The following is a 19,696-nucleotide window of genomic DNA, read 5'->3' as shown; positions in this document are numbered from 1 at the left end:
GTCACACGCAACATCTCTTGATTCGTCAATTTGCGAATCGTCTCCTCCGCGTGCAATACTAATTCAAAGTCACACCTTATCGCTACGGTGGGAAATGTAGAGTTTTATCGTTCCATCAACGACCATCGAGCAGTTGCAATGAAACGTTTAGTTGATTCGAGAATCCATTTTAAATGAAACTGTCATTAACACGATTATCATTCAACCGCTCAAGATCCTGATTCAATTACCCTTATTATGTTATTCAGATCGTCTTCGTCAAACAAATAGACTACTTATGATTTCAAAATCTACCCAATAGAATGAAAATGAAATTGATTGTACTTCTCAGGGGTTCCATTCGTGATTGTCAACGTGCTTCGCATCGTTTTTCGTTTGCTCACATATCATATTAAGATACAACTCCGTCACCATCCAAAGTGCTAAAATGTGCTATTTATATAGATGATACCACAATTGTGGGCTGCGATTTAGCACCGATCGGTAACAACCGCTGGAAGGCAAGATCATATGACTTCTCTCACCAACAGCGCAGTTTACTCGCACATTGCTCTGCATCGATGAGCGTGTTTTTATGCCCTGGATGGATGCTGCTGTGTTATGACAATTTTGAAGCAGCATGAAAGAAACCACGAGTTGTTAGGAACGTAAGGAATGAAATCATCAGTCCCAATTGAAAGTGAATTTCACTCGACACACGCACAACTTGTGCAGTGAGTTCAAAAGAATAATTAATTTATGGGCCGCTGATTGGAAATCTTACTTGGAATAGGAATGATAATTTTAAGATCATTAGTAAATCGGTAATACGGGCAGTTCACAAATTGATTGACCAGTTTACGAATCGGATATGTTCTATCGTTTTAAGGGTGTACACTCCGTCCAACTTCTATAATACCAGGTGATGATCTTGCTGCTTTGTGTCATTGTAAACAAACAATGATTCAATTTATATTCTAGAACTGACCCGGCAAACTTCGTCCTACTCAAAATTTATTTTTTCGTTATCACATTCACGTTTTTTTATTAAGCGCACGTTCATGGGTCCAATTGCAGAACTGTTCATTGATTGATCTTATAATCTACCCTTTAAAATTGCCTTTTACCATAAAATTCCTAGTACTTATACAAAAACTCGTCATTATTCATTGATATGGCAGACACCCCCCCTCTTTAGAGAGAAGGAAGGAGTGTATATTCACCATAGAAACGTTTCGTGTCCCCTAAAACCTTCACATGCCAAATTTGGCTCCACTTACTTGATTAGTTTCCGAGTTATACAGAAATTTGTGTTTCGTTTGTATGGCAGCCCCCCCTTAAATAGGGCGAAGGAGTGTCTAACCACCATAGAAACATTTAGTGCACCCTAAAACCTTCACATGCCAATTTTGGTTTCTTTTGCTTGATCAATTTCCGAGTAATGTAGGAATTTGTGTTTCATTTGTATGTTAGTATCAGGGAGATTGCACCCCATATCTAGCGTGGTGCGTCTTTCTCGACTCGAGGAATCCAGGATGGAATGTTCACTAGCCGGCGCAATCATCAGCTCGTGTAGAGTTGTCATGAGCAAGCATACAACAATGTATGAATGAATCTTGTTGAAATTCTAACTGTTTGTGTTGCAGCGAAATAGAATCAGGGTGGTCTAATAGATGTTGGACAGAGTGTAGTACACTATGGAAATTTGAGAAAAATTAAAAATATATTTCTGACTTAAAAAGTTTTCTAAGATGTCTACTTTACTGTAGTTTGTGTCCCAGGTTTGTCCGATGCTACATTCCGAGGTTACAAGCCAATTAGTAGAACTAAGTCTTGGCGTAAGGAACACGGATCCAAAATTTAAAACCAATTTTTCTCGAAAGCATGTTTTGCAAACTGGTACCAAATTTCTACCAGAGTTCTACCACCGGAACGGTCCATCCAATCTTGATGAAATAGTTTTTCCCGGATTCTCCACTAAATTTCCTGTCATCATACGTAAGATGTTTCTGATATTTTGGAAAATACATTTTTTTTCCTACGTACGATGACAGGAAATATATCCAAGAATACGTAAAAAAATCATCGGTTGAATCGGTCCACTACAAAAACTTGTAGAACTCCCACCAGTTTACAAGGTTTAGGCTGCAAGGGTTCTACAAACCGATTACGGCTATTCAGAGGACAGTCTAATTGACACCAATTTACTTTTTGTTTGTTAAGTAATATATAGGTAATAAAACTGTGATATCAGATTCATCATAATAATTTATTTTCTCGTTGAAAAAAATCGCGAAAATCGCATACTTTTTATGAAATTCATAGTGTACCGCTTAATCAGCTGAATGTCAGCCAATTGTCTGGTTGAATATCGCTTTCATTTTAATGAAAATGCAAAAATATAGTGGGTATTGAAAAAAATAGAATAAATTTGAGTGGATATTACCAATATTTTATTCATATTTTTATCTCGAAGTTATCGAGAGTGTCGTGCAAAAGAATGAAAAGTACGTTTTTCGCCATAGACCCTATAGTGCACCACACACGGTTTCAAAAAATTGGGAAAATTTCTTATTTGGTACCTTATACAATATTTTCTATAGAGCTGGTGATTTAGTTTGGGGCATTTTTTCCTTCCTTACTCAAGCAGGCTCTTTGAAAATGATATCGTAGGCTAAGGGGGATAGAAACTGAAAATATTTAAATACTACAGAAATTTTCGACTCACGCGGGATCGACTATTAACGACTCCAAAGAAATGTTGATGAATATGACCCATCTTTGTTGAGACTTTCTCTCTTTTTTCCCATTGTTGATGTAAGACTTCCAAATTATTTCATTCAATTCGCTTCCGAATAATAGTTTGCGTGGTTCCATCGCTCAAGATACATTCGAAACCTGTAACTATTCCAACATGAACACGTGAAACTCGGCATTCTTCGGTTTTTTCACATCACAACAAATGTACACAAAATGCACAATTGATGAAACTGCCACAAAAAAAACAGAACGAATAAAGTAGCCATGTCCGAGTCGTATTCAATTTCGAGAGTTACCCCCAGAAAAGAAATGAAAGACTTAACACTATGTAGAATGGCATATCCACCATCAGTGACGTTCTCTTCAAAACAGAAAATGTTGGCATCACTCATATTGTGATTTTTTGCTACAGATTCTATTCAGACCATTTTCTGTTAAAGAAGGTTCTTCTGACTTGTAATGATTTAGCTTTAACTTAATTTTGATTATTACACCAATAAATTTAAAAGTTAAACTCAATTATACAATAAAATAAAACATGCTCACAACAATTAAGTTATTAGTGTTGAAACTTGCATCCTTCCAGAAAGACGTAGTCCTACGTTCATTTTAGGTTATGCTCCCATTAATAAGGATCTTCATTGATCCATGGTGGCAATTTTTTACGATAATTGTGAAATTATAATGCAAAATAAGCAACAACTTTTCTTCCCCTGTCGGGTGTAAACCACTGCGTCCATTATTTTAAACTTTAGTGGTATTCCCCTTTTTTATACTATTTTATACTACACTTCATGCTTATTCATACTTATTGATGAAAGAGTAGACTGACAACTGTAGCGGGATAGATGCCAATCAGGAATAATCTGTTTGATAAAATTTATAATCCTGATCGACGACGCAGACCAAATTTCCTTGGGCTCCAGAATAGCTGTTGAAGTCTGCGTCTTGTTAGAGCTCCGCAGTTACAGAGCAAATGTTTCGAGGTTTCGCTTTCGGCATTACAAAGCGACAAATATCATCTTGTGCTAAGCCTATGTTTTTAAGATTGTATTTACTCGGACAGTGTCCTGTTACAAGACCAGTGAATGTGCTGAAATCTTTCTTATTAAGGCTTAGCAGCTGTTGAATAATTTTAATACTCGGCGAGCAACAACATTCTTAAATAAAGTCTCAATCAATCTGTTCCCTTCAGAAGGCGTAGTCAGCGCGCCGAAAAAAAGTCGTGCGAAATTTAAAAAAAAGGAATCACCCTCGAGGCTTTGCTTATCGCACATATATCATCTTATTGATGTTTTTTTCCTTTCCTTGAAATTATAGACTACCCTCGAAGCGCAATCGAACTTCTCGTGTGCAGATTCTCCGCATCGCTTGTTTCACGAAGTTGGCTTCTTATCTGCATTGAATAATTTAGTTGCGCAACTCTCTCTTTACTACCGACCAGCCAGCCAGCAAGTACCCTAGGCTTGGTTCTCACCGTCAAAATTGCTAAGCGATTTACCGACGAACACGTCTCGTTCGTGTTATACAAAAATTGACTAGAGTTTCGTATGCTTATCAAACGGTCAGACATAAATATCGATAATTTAGCTTCACGAACCAAACGCCAATGGTTTATTGCTCGTAGCATAATGCATCATAGTTCGCTGTTCAGCTATTTTGTTGTTTGAGTTTTATGACTTCCTTTATTTTAAGTATCTTTATGCTTTCCGATGAACTCAGTGATAGATAGTCAGACGCGGAACCCTTCAACTACAGCCATCGTGTCCTAAAGTGTGAGAAAACATGAACTTCATGAGGTAATTGCAGCGGATAAAACAAGCAAGCATACGAACTATAATGTCATTCAATAACAATAACTTTATGCTCTTCAGGAAAATGGACCGATGGAGGGAGTAATAATGAACCAATGCTCTTCTACAAAATTCGAACGTTATATTTTATTTCAATATGAGAAAATCTAATTGATATTCTTTCATTCTTTCCCTTTTTCGCAGATAATAACCTAAACGAAAAGCAAAACTACGCCGACCAAGAGAAGGAGAACGATCCGGAGTACAACGAGGAGTACAGACCGGTGGTCGATCCATTCCTGGAAATACCTGATCCTCCCGAAAATCTCGAACTGCAGCGATGTCCGATTTGTGCACGCAACTTTGTGCCAACCTCGCTAGTCAAACACATCGGCATCTGTGAGAAGATGCAAACCAAAAAGCGCAAACCGTTCGATTCGTCCCGTCAACGCCGCGAAGGAACCGAACTGGCGTCGTACCTGCCGAAGAATTTTGGACTGCCTCAAAACCATCCGCAGACTAGAACTTCGCCGCCCAAAACGGTAAGCTTGTTTTAAATGTTCCTGATTTGGATATAGAACTTGTTTGTGCCCTTTGCTGGTTTTGGACACTCATATAGCTCGCGAGTAGCGAATGTAGAACACGGGGAGACGCTTTTCTCGAAGGGCTTGCTCGGACTGAGAAAAAAAATCAAACATTCAACGTTGACATTTGGAAAACTGTAAAACTTCCACTGCTGTTGCAACCTAATGCACGACTTACGAAGTTCAGAAGTTGGTTTGCCATCCTTCAATGCAAATTGCGATCGTGCTGGACTAATTCAAAGTATGCTCTTAGACTATGATATGACGGCAAATATGCGATTGGACACTGACGTTCCGATGTTGAATGGTGCCAAAGAAGCGACAGACAACTTATAACTCCCAAAAATCAACTACAGTAGAACCTCAATTATCCGCGAGCGCTTGATCCGCGGTGCGGATTATCCGCGAAAGTGAGTTCCCTAGTAAATCTATAAACTTTCCCGAAATTTGTCAGTGAGTGGTAGAGTCTTGCTTTTTTGTTTTGGTCATGGCTTTCACATTATCTGATCACTGATGTACACGATCTTACAGATTGATAGTTCAATAATTTCTGTATTAATGGAATATAGTTTTCATGCTAAAATATATATTTTTCGTGTTTGTACCTCATTTTTAGTCTTGTATCGCACTATCCCCGATTTTCGTTATACGCGGTGGCCTAGTCCGACTATTTCGTGGATAATTGGGGTTCTACTGTACTTCCGAAAGGCAAACAAACATGTCTCGATAGAACTTGGTGCTGTCGCAATCATTTCATTTTTTGAATTCCACTTTCATCATCTCTTCAGCATTTTTTATAAGAGAAGTTTTAACATTTCAATATTCCACAAAATTCCACAGGTCAATTGACCATTTCGGTCCAAGACCAATTTTTAAACGAAGAATATTTCTTAGATCGTAAATGTTGATTGTAGGTGAATGGTGTCTGAGAAAAGGTTAATAACAATCGATTAGTTGTGTAACAAAGCTTCAGACGCCCATATTTGATTTAGTTCAATGAAAACACAAAATAAGCTTCAGTAAATATCGCGTGGAACGATCAAAATTTGGTGAATTTAAATTGGACGTATTTATTTTTAGCTTGAATTAAAAACTGAACACCGTCTATTTCGTAGGTGTGTAAGTGTAAAATGATTCTTTTTTTTTTTGACGTTTGCTCTTTATTTCCAAACAAGAGTTGCTCGTTTGAAGATTTTGCTCACGCAATGGGAAAATCCAAACTTCTCGCACGTGAAAAGTTATTAAAATTGTTAAATGTGCCCGAATCAACTGTAGCGAACGTGGTCAAAGAGAGCGAGAAGGAAATCGCCTGAATCGGGGGGGAAATCGGAAGCCGGAAGCTGCAGCCACAACGAAAAAAGTGGCTAGAACCTTTAAGCGGAACCCAACTCAAACTTTAACAGCTGTGCGACACTATAAATAAAGTCCGATAGAGCTGATATTTTGCATAGGGAATCAACATTTTTGGGGAAGTTGCGTTTAAGAATTTGAAGCTCACTTTTTTCCCATGCATCCATTGGCACTCTAATGTACACTCAAAATTAATTTTAAGCAAAAAAAACCCACCAAGAGATTTGCGGAAAAGTGTTAATAACGAAAATGAACAAGGTGTATTTGATGATTTCGGGTTTCAATTAGCGTCCTGGCTTAATTGAGCCGCCGAGTCACATCTGGCACTCAAAATGGTTAGCCGCCCAAATGTAAAAAAAAGAGTGGCACTCGCATTGCCGTCCATCCAAGACACACACTTCTGAACAGAAGAACTCAGACTCACACAAGTGAGTTGTGTTGAATGTGGATTTCAAATATAAGAAACGAGGGGATCTACAATGTTGGAATATGTGGTACCATGCTACAAGGTGAGTTTGTGTATAATATAATTGTCACAGCAATTAGTCCCGCATAAAATCGGAAAGGATACAGAGGAACAGAAACAACCGGACAAAAAATAGCGTAATGTCCCAAGAAGGCTAGAAATATTCATCATGGGTATAAGACCGTCTGTGATACCATGCACGAATATATTTTTCAAATTTTATATGCAAACTGTCTTCGAAAGACTTTTAGAGCTTACTAATACAAACATTTTTCGATGCAGAACATGTCAATATCTCAACTCTACTCAAAGTTATTGATGTTTCTTCCCAAGAAACATGCTCTTTTCATTTGTTTGTCATTCTTTCTGGGGCAAACATAAAATATGTTTGTTGATGGAATTTGAAAGAACAGATTTCACTCTATATAATATGTGATTTTCAAAACTATGTTATTTTTTGTGTTTGAGTAAATTAAAATTGAAATCATGAGATTTTAGATGAAACCCCATCAATAACTTTGAGCAGGATTAAGATATTGACAAGTTCTGCATCGAAAAATGTTGGTATTGATAAGCTCTAAAAGTCGTACGAAGACAGTTTTGATGTAGAATTTGAAATATAAAAGTTAAAGCAGAAAAAACACGTTTTTTCATGGTCACCCTAATGCAACTTTAAAAAAAAGCGTTAAATCGATTATTTTAAAATATAGAAAAAAGCTTTGCACTACAAAGTTGTTTAAAATAACTGGGGCTACAACATTGTTGAACTATGTTTATCTCTATCTATAAAGATAAGAAAGTTAGATTTTTCATTTCATCGACAATTCTGGTCGCCCCATTTTTGGATAACATAGAAATGAGCGCTCTCTAAACAATAAATATCTCCCACAAAGTTGTTTTAGCGCCTTCTATCTGAGTTGCATTAGGGTAACTATGAAAAAACGGGTTTTTTTACTGTAACATTTATATTTAAAATTTACATCAAAATGGTCTTCGTACTACTTTTAGAGCTTATCAATACCAACATTTTGCGATGCAAAACATGTCAATATCTTAATCCTGCTCAAAGTTATTGATGGGTTTTCACCCAAAAACTCATGATTTCAATTTTAATTTACTCAAACACAAAAAATAATATAGTTTTGAAAATCACATATTATATAGAGTGAAATCTGTTCTTTCAAATTACATCAACAAACATATTTTATGTTTGCCCCAGAAAGAATGACAAACAAATGAAAAGAGCGTGTTTTTTGGAAAGAAATATCAATATCTTTGAGTAAAGTTGAGATATTGTCAAGTTTTGAATAAAAAAAAAATTTATTAGTAAACTCTAAAAGTCTTTCTAAGACAGTTTGCATGTGAAATTTGAAATATAAAAATTAGAGCAAAAAACAGTTTTTTTCTTGGTGGCCCTAACGTAACATAGAAAAAAGGCACTATATCGGTTATTTCAAGAGATAGAGAAAAACTTTGTTCTACAAAGATATCTCAAATAATTCGCACTACAACATCGTCGAACTATGTTTTCCTCTATCTATAAAGATAAGAAAGTTATATTTTTTTATTTCATCGACAATTTTGGTCACCCTAATTTTGATAACATGAAAACGAGCGCTCTATCATGAGTAACAACTTTGTCTAAGACAGTTTTTGTCTAGAGAATAACTGTCAAGCTCTATATGCGAATTTCCACTTAAATGCATCTCCTGGACCATTGTGCAGTGGTTTTGCAAGCTCTGTTTGCGTTTGACACAATAGGTCGTATGAATAAAAAAAAGTATTTACTTATTCTGTCCGTTTCTAAGTAAAGTAAACTTTCCTAGTATTTACTTGAATCCGTATGAATAAAAGTTTACTTTACTAATTTCATTTTCGAATTCGAACATAGTTTTTACTTTGTCGAACATTTGTCAACTGATTGTTTAGGTTTCGTTTCAAAACGTTTTCTTTAGGACAAAGCGTGAATTCGCGATGAAAAAGGAATAGTATCGACGTCTGGTGGCGACTTTCTATTAGGGACCATAGTTTGGGTCCCTATCTCGTTAGTGTAATACCTATCATATTAGAAGACACAAAGCCAGTTTTCAAATGTTAAAATTTGAAAAAAATTGAAAATGTTCACATCATGTTATTTAATTACTTAAAACACTTTTTTCCGACTTTTATTTAACCCTTTGTCTATACATTTCCAACATTATTACTGAAACTTTTTATTATAATATAAAGTTGTTTTCAAAAACAATTTTCGTACAAGATTTTTTCACCATCTGCAAACAAAAGTGTTTTTCATTTAAACAGAATGCCAAATTGGTACGGAAAGGTTATTTTCCATTCCTAATTTAAATTTTAAAAACGTGTTCATTCCGCCTGATAATCAATCAATTTTTTTACGCTCCCCTAAACTAGTAAACGAAGTTCAATGCCATCAATGCGGATCGTTAACTTGTTTAACTTCAAGCGCAAGATAGCAGCATTACACATAAATCGGATATGTCATCAAAACGAATGAGAGTGTTTTCAGAATTACGAAGTAAACACTTGATGAATGCTGTTTTATTCATACGAAATCAGCTAAACATCCATTTTCGAAAAGTAAATACTTTGTTGTTTCTTTTATGCATACCAAACGTAGTAAAAACTTAATCTCACTGCTCGACTGCTCGAATGAAGTAAAGTAAAGGTGAATTTTGTTTTTATTCATACGGCCTAATGTCTCGAGTAATGTCTCTCATGTTTCGTCTTCAAACTTTTTCGGTTGACTCGGACGCTTTTCATCAGTTCTAAAACGACCAAACCATTCCCTACAAAATGCATCCGATGCCGCAGAGTCACCACAAATTTCCACAAGTATTCGATGCGGTTCAGTTGCACTTTTCTTTCCATGGAAACAACAAATAAAAATTTTCCACAAATGGTGCTTATTTGCAGCGAAACTTGCAGTATAAATTGAACTTGTTTTGCAAAACTCAAATATTCGTAAACAATATTTGGTTGAAAGATGAAGACACTCTCCGATTCTGCAAAAATCAGCTGTCGACTATTTTTCTAGCATCTTGAACCATCTTGTAGTATCGAACCATTAAGGTTGCACACCAAATAGTATTTTTTGGTGGCTCTGAATCATGATTTTGTGTAACTTTCTCGGCATCTCTCAAAATAATATTTGATCACTTTCGTATTAAGTCTCATCCTGAATATACAGTGTTGGCTGAACGCTGTCTAGAGCAAAACTATTGAAAAAAATTCTTAAAACAACATTTATATCTCTCACTCGATGCAACATGTGTGCAGAACCTACTCGCAAATCAGCGGAATGAAACAACAATCACATACAGGTCGAACTCGATTATATTTTTTTTATTTATAATGATACTACATCCCATTGAGAGATTAGATTTTTTTTTTTATCCAAAATATATATTTTTATTAAGGCTCATATGGCGTCAGCCTAACGGGGCCGGGAGTTCAATATTTCGACAATGTTTGCTTACAACTATGTTAGTAATATGTAACCGATTACTCGCGGTTGGCTCGAGGTTAGTATTACAAGTGTTCTCATAATTGGTATGTTGCAGTCTTCGATGCTCTGTACGATGCGGGATACCTCCTATTGGAATGCAGCTGACCATTAATCAGCAGCGCCCCCCTAGTATGTACCCCATATCTAGCGTGGTGCGTCTTCTCGACTCGAGGAATCCAGGATAGAATGGTCACTAGCCGCCGCAATCATCAGCTCGTGTAGAGTTGTCATAAGCGGTACAACCTTTGGCTCTTGTTGAATGATCAGTGGACTGCACAACCTTTGGCCCGTGTATCTGTAAAGAGTGTGTGTATGTATTGCCGCGATGAAACGGGGACACAACGAAGGAAACATCATTAAACGTTGACAACGGCGTTTCTGAGGAACAGGTATAGATGAAGCAGAAGATCAGGATCACGGCTACCTAAGATATCCCGGACGGGGATATCCGATTGTCTGCCTTGTGCTCTCAGTGCTCTAGAGAGCTGAGAGCGAGCAGCATGGTACCGGATACACGACCAGACAACATGCTCGATGTCGTGGTAGCCATCGCCACAATCACAAAGATTGTTTGCTGCGAGCCCAATGCGATAGAGATGCGCGTTTAGGTTGTAGTGATTGGACATAAGCCGAGATATCACGCGAATGAAATCACGACCTACATTCAATCTCTTGAACCATGCACTCGTCGAGACCTTAGGGATAATCGTGTGTAACCAACGACCGAACTCATCTTCACTCCACATGCGCTGCCAACTTACGAGCGTATACTGACGAGGAATGTGGAAAAATTCATTATAAGCAATTTGCCTTTCAAAAAGTGTGCCTTCTAAAGCGCCCACCTTAACTGGCGAGTCCGCTTTCTCATTCCCCGGAATCGAGCAATGAGAGGGAACCCATGCTAAGGTAATCTTGAATAATTTTTCGACCAAAACACTCAATAGTTGTCTTATTCTTGTTAGGAAATAAGATGAGCATTTATCAACTTTCATTGAGCGGATTGCCTCTATTGAGCTGAGACTGTCTGAAAAAATAAAATAGTGGTCGATGGGCAATATTTCAATGATCCCTAATGCGTAATTTATCGCACCCAGTTCAGCGACATACACGGAACAAGGATCTTTGAGTTTGAAAGAGGCACTGGAATTTTCATTGAAGATTCCGAAGCCAGTGGACCCGTTTATGAATGAACCGTCAGTAAAGAACATTTTATCAGATCTAACTTTCCCATATTCTGCCGAAAATATCGACGGAATAGAATCGGAGCGTAGGTGATCTGGGATTCCATGGATTTTTTGTCGCATGGACAGATCAAAAATGACAGAGGAATTGCAGAAGTATGGGAAGCAAACTTGGTTGGAGATGCCTGGTGAAGGGTGCACGTCGTGGGTAAGGTACTCATGGTATAAAGACATAAAACTTGACTGAAGAGTCAGTTGGAGTAGATTTTCGAAGTTATCAATCACCAATGGATTCATGATCTTGCAACGGATGAGAAATCTGTAGGATAATTCTGTGAACCGAATAGTAAGCGGGGGTACTCCTGCCAAAACTTCGAGACTCATCGTATGTGTCGAATGCAAACACCCCATGGCTATACGCAAGCAACGATATTGTATTCTCTCCAGCTTGAGAATATGAATCCTGGCAGCTGATCGGAAGCAAAAACTGCCATATTCTAACACTGATAATATCGTTGTTTTGTACAACTGAATGAGGTCTCCTGGATGGGCACCCCACCATGTTCCGATAATTGTTTGGAGAAATTTGATTCTTTGCTGGCATTTCTGTTTCAAATACGCAATGTGTCTCCCCCAGGTACACTTAGAATCAAAATATACACCCAGGTATTTGAAAAACATAGAGTGTTGGATCGTTTTGCCGGATAGGTGAAGCTGGAATTGGGCGGGTTCGTGCTTCCTAGAAAAAACGACCATTTCAGTTTTCTCCGTAGAGAATTCGATACCCAGCTTGAGGGCCCACGTGAACAGATTGTTCAGGGTATCTTGCAACGACTTTTGCAGAACGACGGGATTAGTACCCGTGATGGAAATAACTCCATCGTCTGCAAGTTGCCTCAGCGTGCAGTCTCTAGTTAGACAATCATCCATATCATTGACGTAAAAACTGTACAAGAGGGGACTTAGGCAGGAGCCTTGTGGTAGGCCCATAAAACTGTAACGAGAAGATTTCGAGCTGCCATGAGAGAAAATCATGTGCTTTTCTGACAGTAAATTGTACAGGAAATTATTGAGAATTTGTGAAAGTCCACGATTATAAAGCTTCTCTGAGAGAATTTCCATGGAAACTGAATCAAATGCCCCTTTGATATCGAGAAAAACGGAAGTCATTTTTTCTTTGCGAGCAAATGCGATTTGGATTTCAGAAGATAGCAGCGCGAGACAATCATTCGTCCCTTTACCTCGGCGGAAGTCAAACTGCGTATTTGACAGCAAATTGTTCGTTTCGACCCACTTGTCCAAACGAAGTAGAATCATTTTCTCTAACAATTTACGAATACAGGATAACATTGCAATCGGCCTATACGAGTTGTGATCGCAAGTCGGCTTGTTGGGTTTCCGTATGGCTATCACTCTCACTTGTCTCCAGTCATGCGGGACAATAATTCAGCTCCAGAAACTTGTTGAACAAGTTCAGAAAACGCTGTTTTGCCAAGTCGGGAAGATTCTTCAACAAGTTGAATTTAATCTTGTCCGACCCCGGAGCTGAATTGTTACATGAGAGAAGGGCAATTGAGAATTCCACCATCGAAAAATTCTCATAATCGCTTTGAAGTGGAATGTCGCGTACGACGTATTGTGCAGGAGCGGTGTCGGGGCAAACCTTCCTTGCAAAGTTAAAAATCCAACGGTCAGAGTATTCCTCACTTTTGTTTGTATGGTTCCAGCCACGCATTTTCCTAGCCGTATTCCAAAGAGTGCTCATAGCGGTCTCCCTTGACAAACCATTGACGAACTTCCGCCAATATCCACGCTTTTTTGCTTTAATCAAACCTTTTAGTTTGGCTTCTAGAGCTTGGTACTTTAGAAACCATTCCACTAATCCAGTTTTCCTCAATTTTTTGAAAGCAGATGATTTTTCAAGGTAGACCTTTGAACATTCCTTGTCCCACCAAAGTGATGGAGGACGACGTCGGAAAGTGGTAGCCGGTACACGTTTCTTTTGAGCTTGAAGAGCGCTTTCGTAAATCAAACTCGATATAAAGTTATACTCTTCGAGTGGAGGAAGTTCATGCATTGAAACAATTGCTTCAGATATTATTTACGCAAATGTTCTCCAGTCAATATTCTTCGTGAGGTCATACGAAATATTGACTGACTCACGAAAGCTTGATTCATTAGCGATCGATAAAATTATTGGTAGGTGATCACTACCGTGGGGATCTTGGATTACCTTCCACATGCAATCCAGGGATAACGAAGAAGAGCATAGAGATATGTCTAGCATGCTTGCCCGTGCAGGAGGGTTGGCTATTCTGGTTGCTTCCCCAGTATTCAAAACTGTCAATTTAAAGTTGTCGCACAGATCATAAATCAAAGTGGCACGGTTGTCATCGTAGAGTGATCCCCATGCTGTTCCATGGGAGTTGAAATCACCTAAGATTAACCGCGGCTCCGGCATTGCCTCGATAGTATCAAAGAACTGATGTCGGCCTACCGTAGTTCTGGGAGGGATATATATCGAAGCAATGCAGAGGTCTTTGCCATTGATTTGTGTCTGGCAAGCAACAACTTCAATGCCTGTCATCGATGGGAGAGTGACTCTATAGAAGGAGTGACATTTTTTAATCCCCAATAGTACGCCACCAAACGAGTCATTTCGATCGAGGCGAATAATGTTGAAATCGTGGAAATTCAGCTCATCGGCTGAAGAAAGCCATGTTTCACAGAGAGAAAATACATCACAGTTAGAGCTGTGAACTAAAAATTTAAACTGATCTAGTTTAGGAATGATGCTTCTGCAATTCCACTGTATTACAGTGGTCAAATCCTTGACCTCTTGCCCTGAATCAGGCATCGAGGGAAATGAACGCTGCCAAAAAACCACATTTTTCTTTCAAAAATGTTCTCACAATCGGAAGCAAACATAATACTATGCTTTTAAGAGGGTCGTTTATATTTAAAGCATTTAAAATGTTGTCCACCAGGTCAGAAAGCGCAAGAAAGCCAGATTGTGGCTGTTGCCTCGACCGCGAAAAAGGAGCAGACGTGTTGGGTGCTGCTCCGGGAAGTGCTGAGGACCCCTGGTGCGTAGAAGAACCGCTAAAACCAGGAGGTACTTGCTTCGGTCTATTCTCAGCACGTTCGATTCGAGTTTTCATTCCAACTTGGGAAGTTTCGGTTTTCTTTCTGGGGAGTGATGGAAAAGAAGTAATTTTTCTTTTCCTGATGGCACCCTGCGATGTACCGGAACTTCCTGCATTGGGAGCGTCAGCAACAGGCTCGTCGTTCTGCAGAATGGAGTAGGGATTGTCCGGAGTCGTTGGAACGGTACTCTTAAGCATTTCTGCATAAGTCCGCTTGGAACGTTCTTTTAAGGAACGCTTGATTTTTTCCCCTCGTGATATGTACACCGGGCATTGAGTAAGATCATGAGGAGTCCCGCCGCAATGAAGACACTTGCGCTCTTTCGGGCAAGGATTCTCATCATGGCTCTCTCCACAATCTGCGCAACGTTTTTTGTTGCAACAATAGGCGGCCGTGTGACCGAGTTGCATACATTTGTTGCATTTCGGCACAGCAGCAATATTTTCGAAATAAATTTTCAGCTTTAACATATTATTGACTTTAATTGAGTACAATAACAGCTTTAACATATGCTGTTGACTGATCGCTGTCTAGATCAATACAAAAGATCGAAACCACAGAGCAAATTTATTTTATACTTCTCGTTTGATACTACATGGCATGTTGCACCATTGCCGCTACAATACTTTCTGTTTTGATAACCCAGTTGAGAAAGCGCCATTCGCGTGCCATTCGGATTTTCGTTTGGATAATACTTTAGTTCTAAAAAAAATATCATTTTCTCCATTAGGTGCATAAAAATATTTCCAATCGATTGATGTAAATATTCAAAATAGAAATAGTCGAGTTATCAACGCTCAAAATTCATTTCACATTGCATGCTCCCTTGGAGGCTTTCTGGCGTAGTGGCAACATCCATACCTCTCACGCTAAGCGTCATGAGTTCGATTCTCACTTCCGGCATCCTACCAAAAATGGAAGTTAAGTGACGAATCAGCCAAAAGTATTGTGAAGGTCCCTATAATACAGAAAAAATTTGCATGCTCCCTTTTGAAATTTTTCTTTTATATCCTATAACTTTCTGTTTAGCATTGTACGTTACAAATATCCTCACATATGATTAATGCTCTTAATGATCAGCTTTTTTTAATACACGTTCTACGATAATGTACATCTAGGATTTCTGTTATTGTTACCTCACGTCAACAGCCATTTTCGTTTATTTATTTATTCATTTCGTCGAACAAATGTAGACTACACACTTATACACTAATGTTACAATGTTTTCTTAGGTTAAATATTATTTTTGCGGTACATGTTTCTTTTTAGCTGTTTTTTATTCATTGTTGTGTCAATTATTTCGCGCTGATTGTATATACGCATCATGCGATTTATAGGGCCGTTATTTGCATAATTTGTTCTGGATGTTTTGGTAAGAAACAAATTTCGTGTTCTTAGTTGACGCCCAGGTACATAGAAATTTAGTTTTTCTAGTAATTCAGCTGACTGTACTCGTTGCGAAATTAGGTCATTAACAAAAAAAAGCATTGCAAATTCACGGCGTTCTTTTAGTGTTTGGATGTTTATGAGCATGCAGCGTGCTTCATATGAAGGAAGTGGAAATGAGGTCCAGTTGAGTTTACGAGGTGCAAATAGAAGAAACTGTTTCTGGACTGACTCAATGCGTTCATGTACGACCATATACGGGTTCCAAACGATGTTACAGTATTCCAGAATAGGCCTTACATATGTAATATATAAAAGCTTTATTGTGTATGGGTCCTGGAAGTTATGTGAGAAGCGTTTGACAAAACTTAACACACTATTCGCCTTATTTATTACAGAGTTGTAGTGTTCTATGAATGTGAGTTTACAGTCCAGGACGACGCCTAGATCTCTAACTATTTCACATTTTTCTACATTTTGATTTCCAAGACATATTACGATATTTGGTACATGTTTTTTTCTGCTAAATGTTATAGAGTTGCACTTTTTCACATTCACTGTTAGTAGATTTTTATCACACCAAGTATGGAATACATGTATTTCGTTTCGAAATGCTTCGATGTCGTTTTCATTTCCAATTTCCGCGAAAAGCTTCATGTCGTCGGCATACATAAGTACATTGATACGCTTGAGAACGAAGGAGATGTCATTAACGTACAGAATGAAAAGAAGAGGACCAAGATGTCAGCCTTGTGGGACTCCCGAAGTGACTTTTACTGGATTTGAAAGAGAATTTTGAAAATGAACAATTTGTTCACGGTTTGTTAGATAAGAATTGAGCCAGTTTAAGAATCTTTGTTCCATTCCTATTTTCTGCAATTTTAAGAGTAGTAATGGAATGTCGATGCGGTCAAATGCTTTACTGAAGTCAGTGTAAAGAGCTTCTGCGTGTTTGCCATTTTCCATTGCATTCAAAATAAAAGTCACAAAAGCCAACAGATTAGTTGCAGTTGAACGGCCTTTGAAGAATCCATGTTGCATACACGTAATTCTATTCTTTACTTGTTGGAAGACTTTTTCGTTGACTATTGCTTCGAATAGTTTAGGAATGCAAGAGATAATGGCAATTCCACGATAATTACGTACGTCAGATTTAGCGCCTGATTTAAAGATAGGTACCAAAAAAGATTGTTTCCATTTTTCTGGGAATATTCCAGTTTATAGTGACATATTGAAAATGCAATGTAAGGGAAGTAAGGGAAGGGTGATATAGGTGCTATTCCGTCAGGTCCTGGTCCTTTTGTTCCGTCTAATTTTTTTAGTGCATGGCATATTTCCTGTTGTGAAAGATAGTTCACCGATATGTCATTTGGATATTCCGGTAAAAATGAAAAGTAGTTCCGATCGCGATTTTCCTCGGAAAATGTGGTATATACTTCCTGAAAGAAATTTGCAAAGAGATTACAAATTTCGTTCGAAGAATTTCTCACATCCTCATCGAGATGCATCTGCGATGTGAAGTTATTGCTTTTGAGCTGCAAAGAAAGTGAATCCTAGTGAGATTCATCGTCGTTTACAGGCTGTTTATTGCGATCGATGAGTAATAAAATTTCGTGATCACTGTCTCAGACGATAATCGTCGTAAACTCATCAAAGATTTGATTCAAAAACACCTGAAATACCTCCCACGTCGAGTTTGTTGTGTTAGATGCAACTTAGCGCCAATAATTCAGAGCTATGGTGAAGGAGTCAGAGTCGGAAGGAATTCTATTGTATTAGGAGTCGCGGTCGGGTCGGAAAAATTTTACCGACTCCAACTTCCAATTAAATGACCCAATAAAACCAAAATATTTAGCTCATTAAACAAAATTTTATTTCATATTTCATTCTTATTGATTTCCTATTCACGTCCGAATCTTTTGCTAGTGTTGTGCTCAACAACAGCTCTCTACTTTCTTTATAAGTGACAAGATAAGGATTAGCATGACCTCTGAAATGCTCAAGAAGAGCATTGTGGATATGGTCCACAAAAACAGCATCCTGTTGGTATTTTTGTCACATCCCGCTTTCATGGCTCTAAACGGGAAAATAGCAAGAAAACCTGGCATTTAGCTTCAAAGCCAGATCATCAGTTGCATTGCAATTGAAGAAGCAAACACTAAAAAAGGGGACTCCCGCAAATCCGTTAAGACCCGATTTGAATTCGTTGAAATTATATATATATACATTTTTTTTATATCTGTATTATAGTGATCGCCAGATCGCCTCCACTTCGTTGAAATTGATTTGATACCGTAGTAGATGAAGTTGACGATATGTTCAAGATCTGCCATATGTCGTTGCGCTGTTCACATACTCCAGTTGACAATTCTTGACGGACTGAATGATCGTTTTGATACTACCTTGATTGGTAAATTGACGCAAGTTACAATAGCTGGTGGAACCCGGAAAACGGATGCAATTCTTAAAAGAAGAGCAGGGAAAGAAGCAATTTTAGATCAGACCACTCGCTGAAAGAGCACATATCTCACGATTCGGCGACTGAATGAACTTAGAAATTTCACCAACGATCTGGATAATGAGAATACCTCTCTAACCGAGAATCAGTGGAACAAAGCGATCGATCTGGAGAAGCTCCCTTCTCAACCGTTTAACCTAACTAAAACACTAATGTTTGAAGAACTGACACCTGGAAAGTTTATGTTGGACTGAAGAAGTCTGATTTTCCGCCTTATTAAGATAGAATGGCAAACTGCAGATGGAGTTGTACGGTCCAGAAGAGAAAGTACAAATCACCGAATTTTACTTCACGAGAGCCAATTAACGATGGTCAAGGAAGGACTACCTTAAACATCGGAAAGGAGGAGACGTTCCGACGTCGTCGGCAATTCTTGCAGCGATAATCCTGAGTCTTCATCTTCATCAGAGAGCACAGACTTCGATGCTTACCTAAATAACAAAAAAGCAAAACGACGTCTCCTCGGAAAAGAGAATAAGAAGGAAAACCTATTGCTGAACATTTTTTGAAAGTGAAATCCTAGCTTGTTTTTCAGAGATTGAAAAATGTGATCGATCGTGCAAGATAACAATACATGAAGTGATTGCAGTGTTGCTTGCTCATCGTGGATGTTGCACGAATGATTACTACCATGCCACCAACTCAAGATAGCGTAGAAAAGCTGTTCTCTGCTTTGGAAATTGTGAGTAAGATCTTCGAGCCTCAATGAAGGATGATTTGGCATAAGCAATTCTGTTTTTGCGAGGATTCTAAATTTGAATAAAATTAGTTTATTGTTGTAGGCTCAGTAACACAAGTTTAAAGGAGCCTAGCTCTTTACTATATTTTTTTAGTATATATCAACATTTTCCATAACTTTAAGGCGAATAAGGTAGGACCTGTGTTGCCACATTTTAATCCGTACCAGAGGGGTTCAAAATCTTTCTCATCTGTACTTTTTCTTCCAAAAATCTGTACCATCGAAAATATTTGTTGTAGAAAAAATCTATTTTAGAATGAATAAAAGAAT

The 19,696-nt window shown here is 38.1% G+C and overlaps 1 protein-coding gene across 9 annotated transcripts in view; it reads left to right on the top strand.

Moving 5' to 3' along the window:
• Positions 1 to 19,696, top strand: part of LOC129770275 (serine-rich adhesin for platelets) — a 156,133-nt gene that overhangs the window by 122,720 nt on the left and 13,717 nt on the right. For all 9 annotated transcript variants that reach the window (XM_055772998.1, XM_055772997.1, XM_055773002.1 and 6 more), the window contains one exon: positions 4,737 to 5,074. In XM_055772998.1, coding sequence (XP_055628973.1) covers positions 4,737 to 5,074 — 338 coding nt within the window. The remainder of the gene's footprint in view (positions 1 to 4,736; positions 5,075 to 19,696) is intronic.

The sequence above is a fragment of the Toxorhynchites rutilus genome, chromosome 2, assembly GCF_029784135.1.
Source record: "Toxorhynchites rutilus septentrionalis strain SRP chromosome 2, ASM2978413v1, whole genome shotgun sequence".
Taxonomy (NCBI): domain Eukaryota; kingdom Metazoa; phylum Arthropoda; class Insecta; order Diptera; family Culicidae; genus Toxorhynchites; species Toxorhynchites rutilus.
Note: the sequence above shows the minus strand (reverse complement) of the source record. Positions and strands in the feature narration are given on the sequence as shown.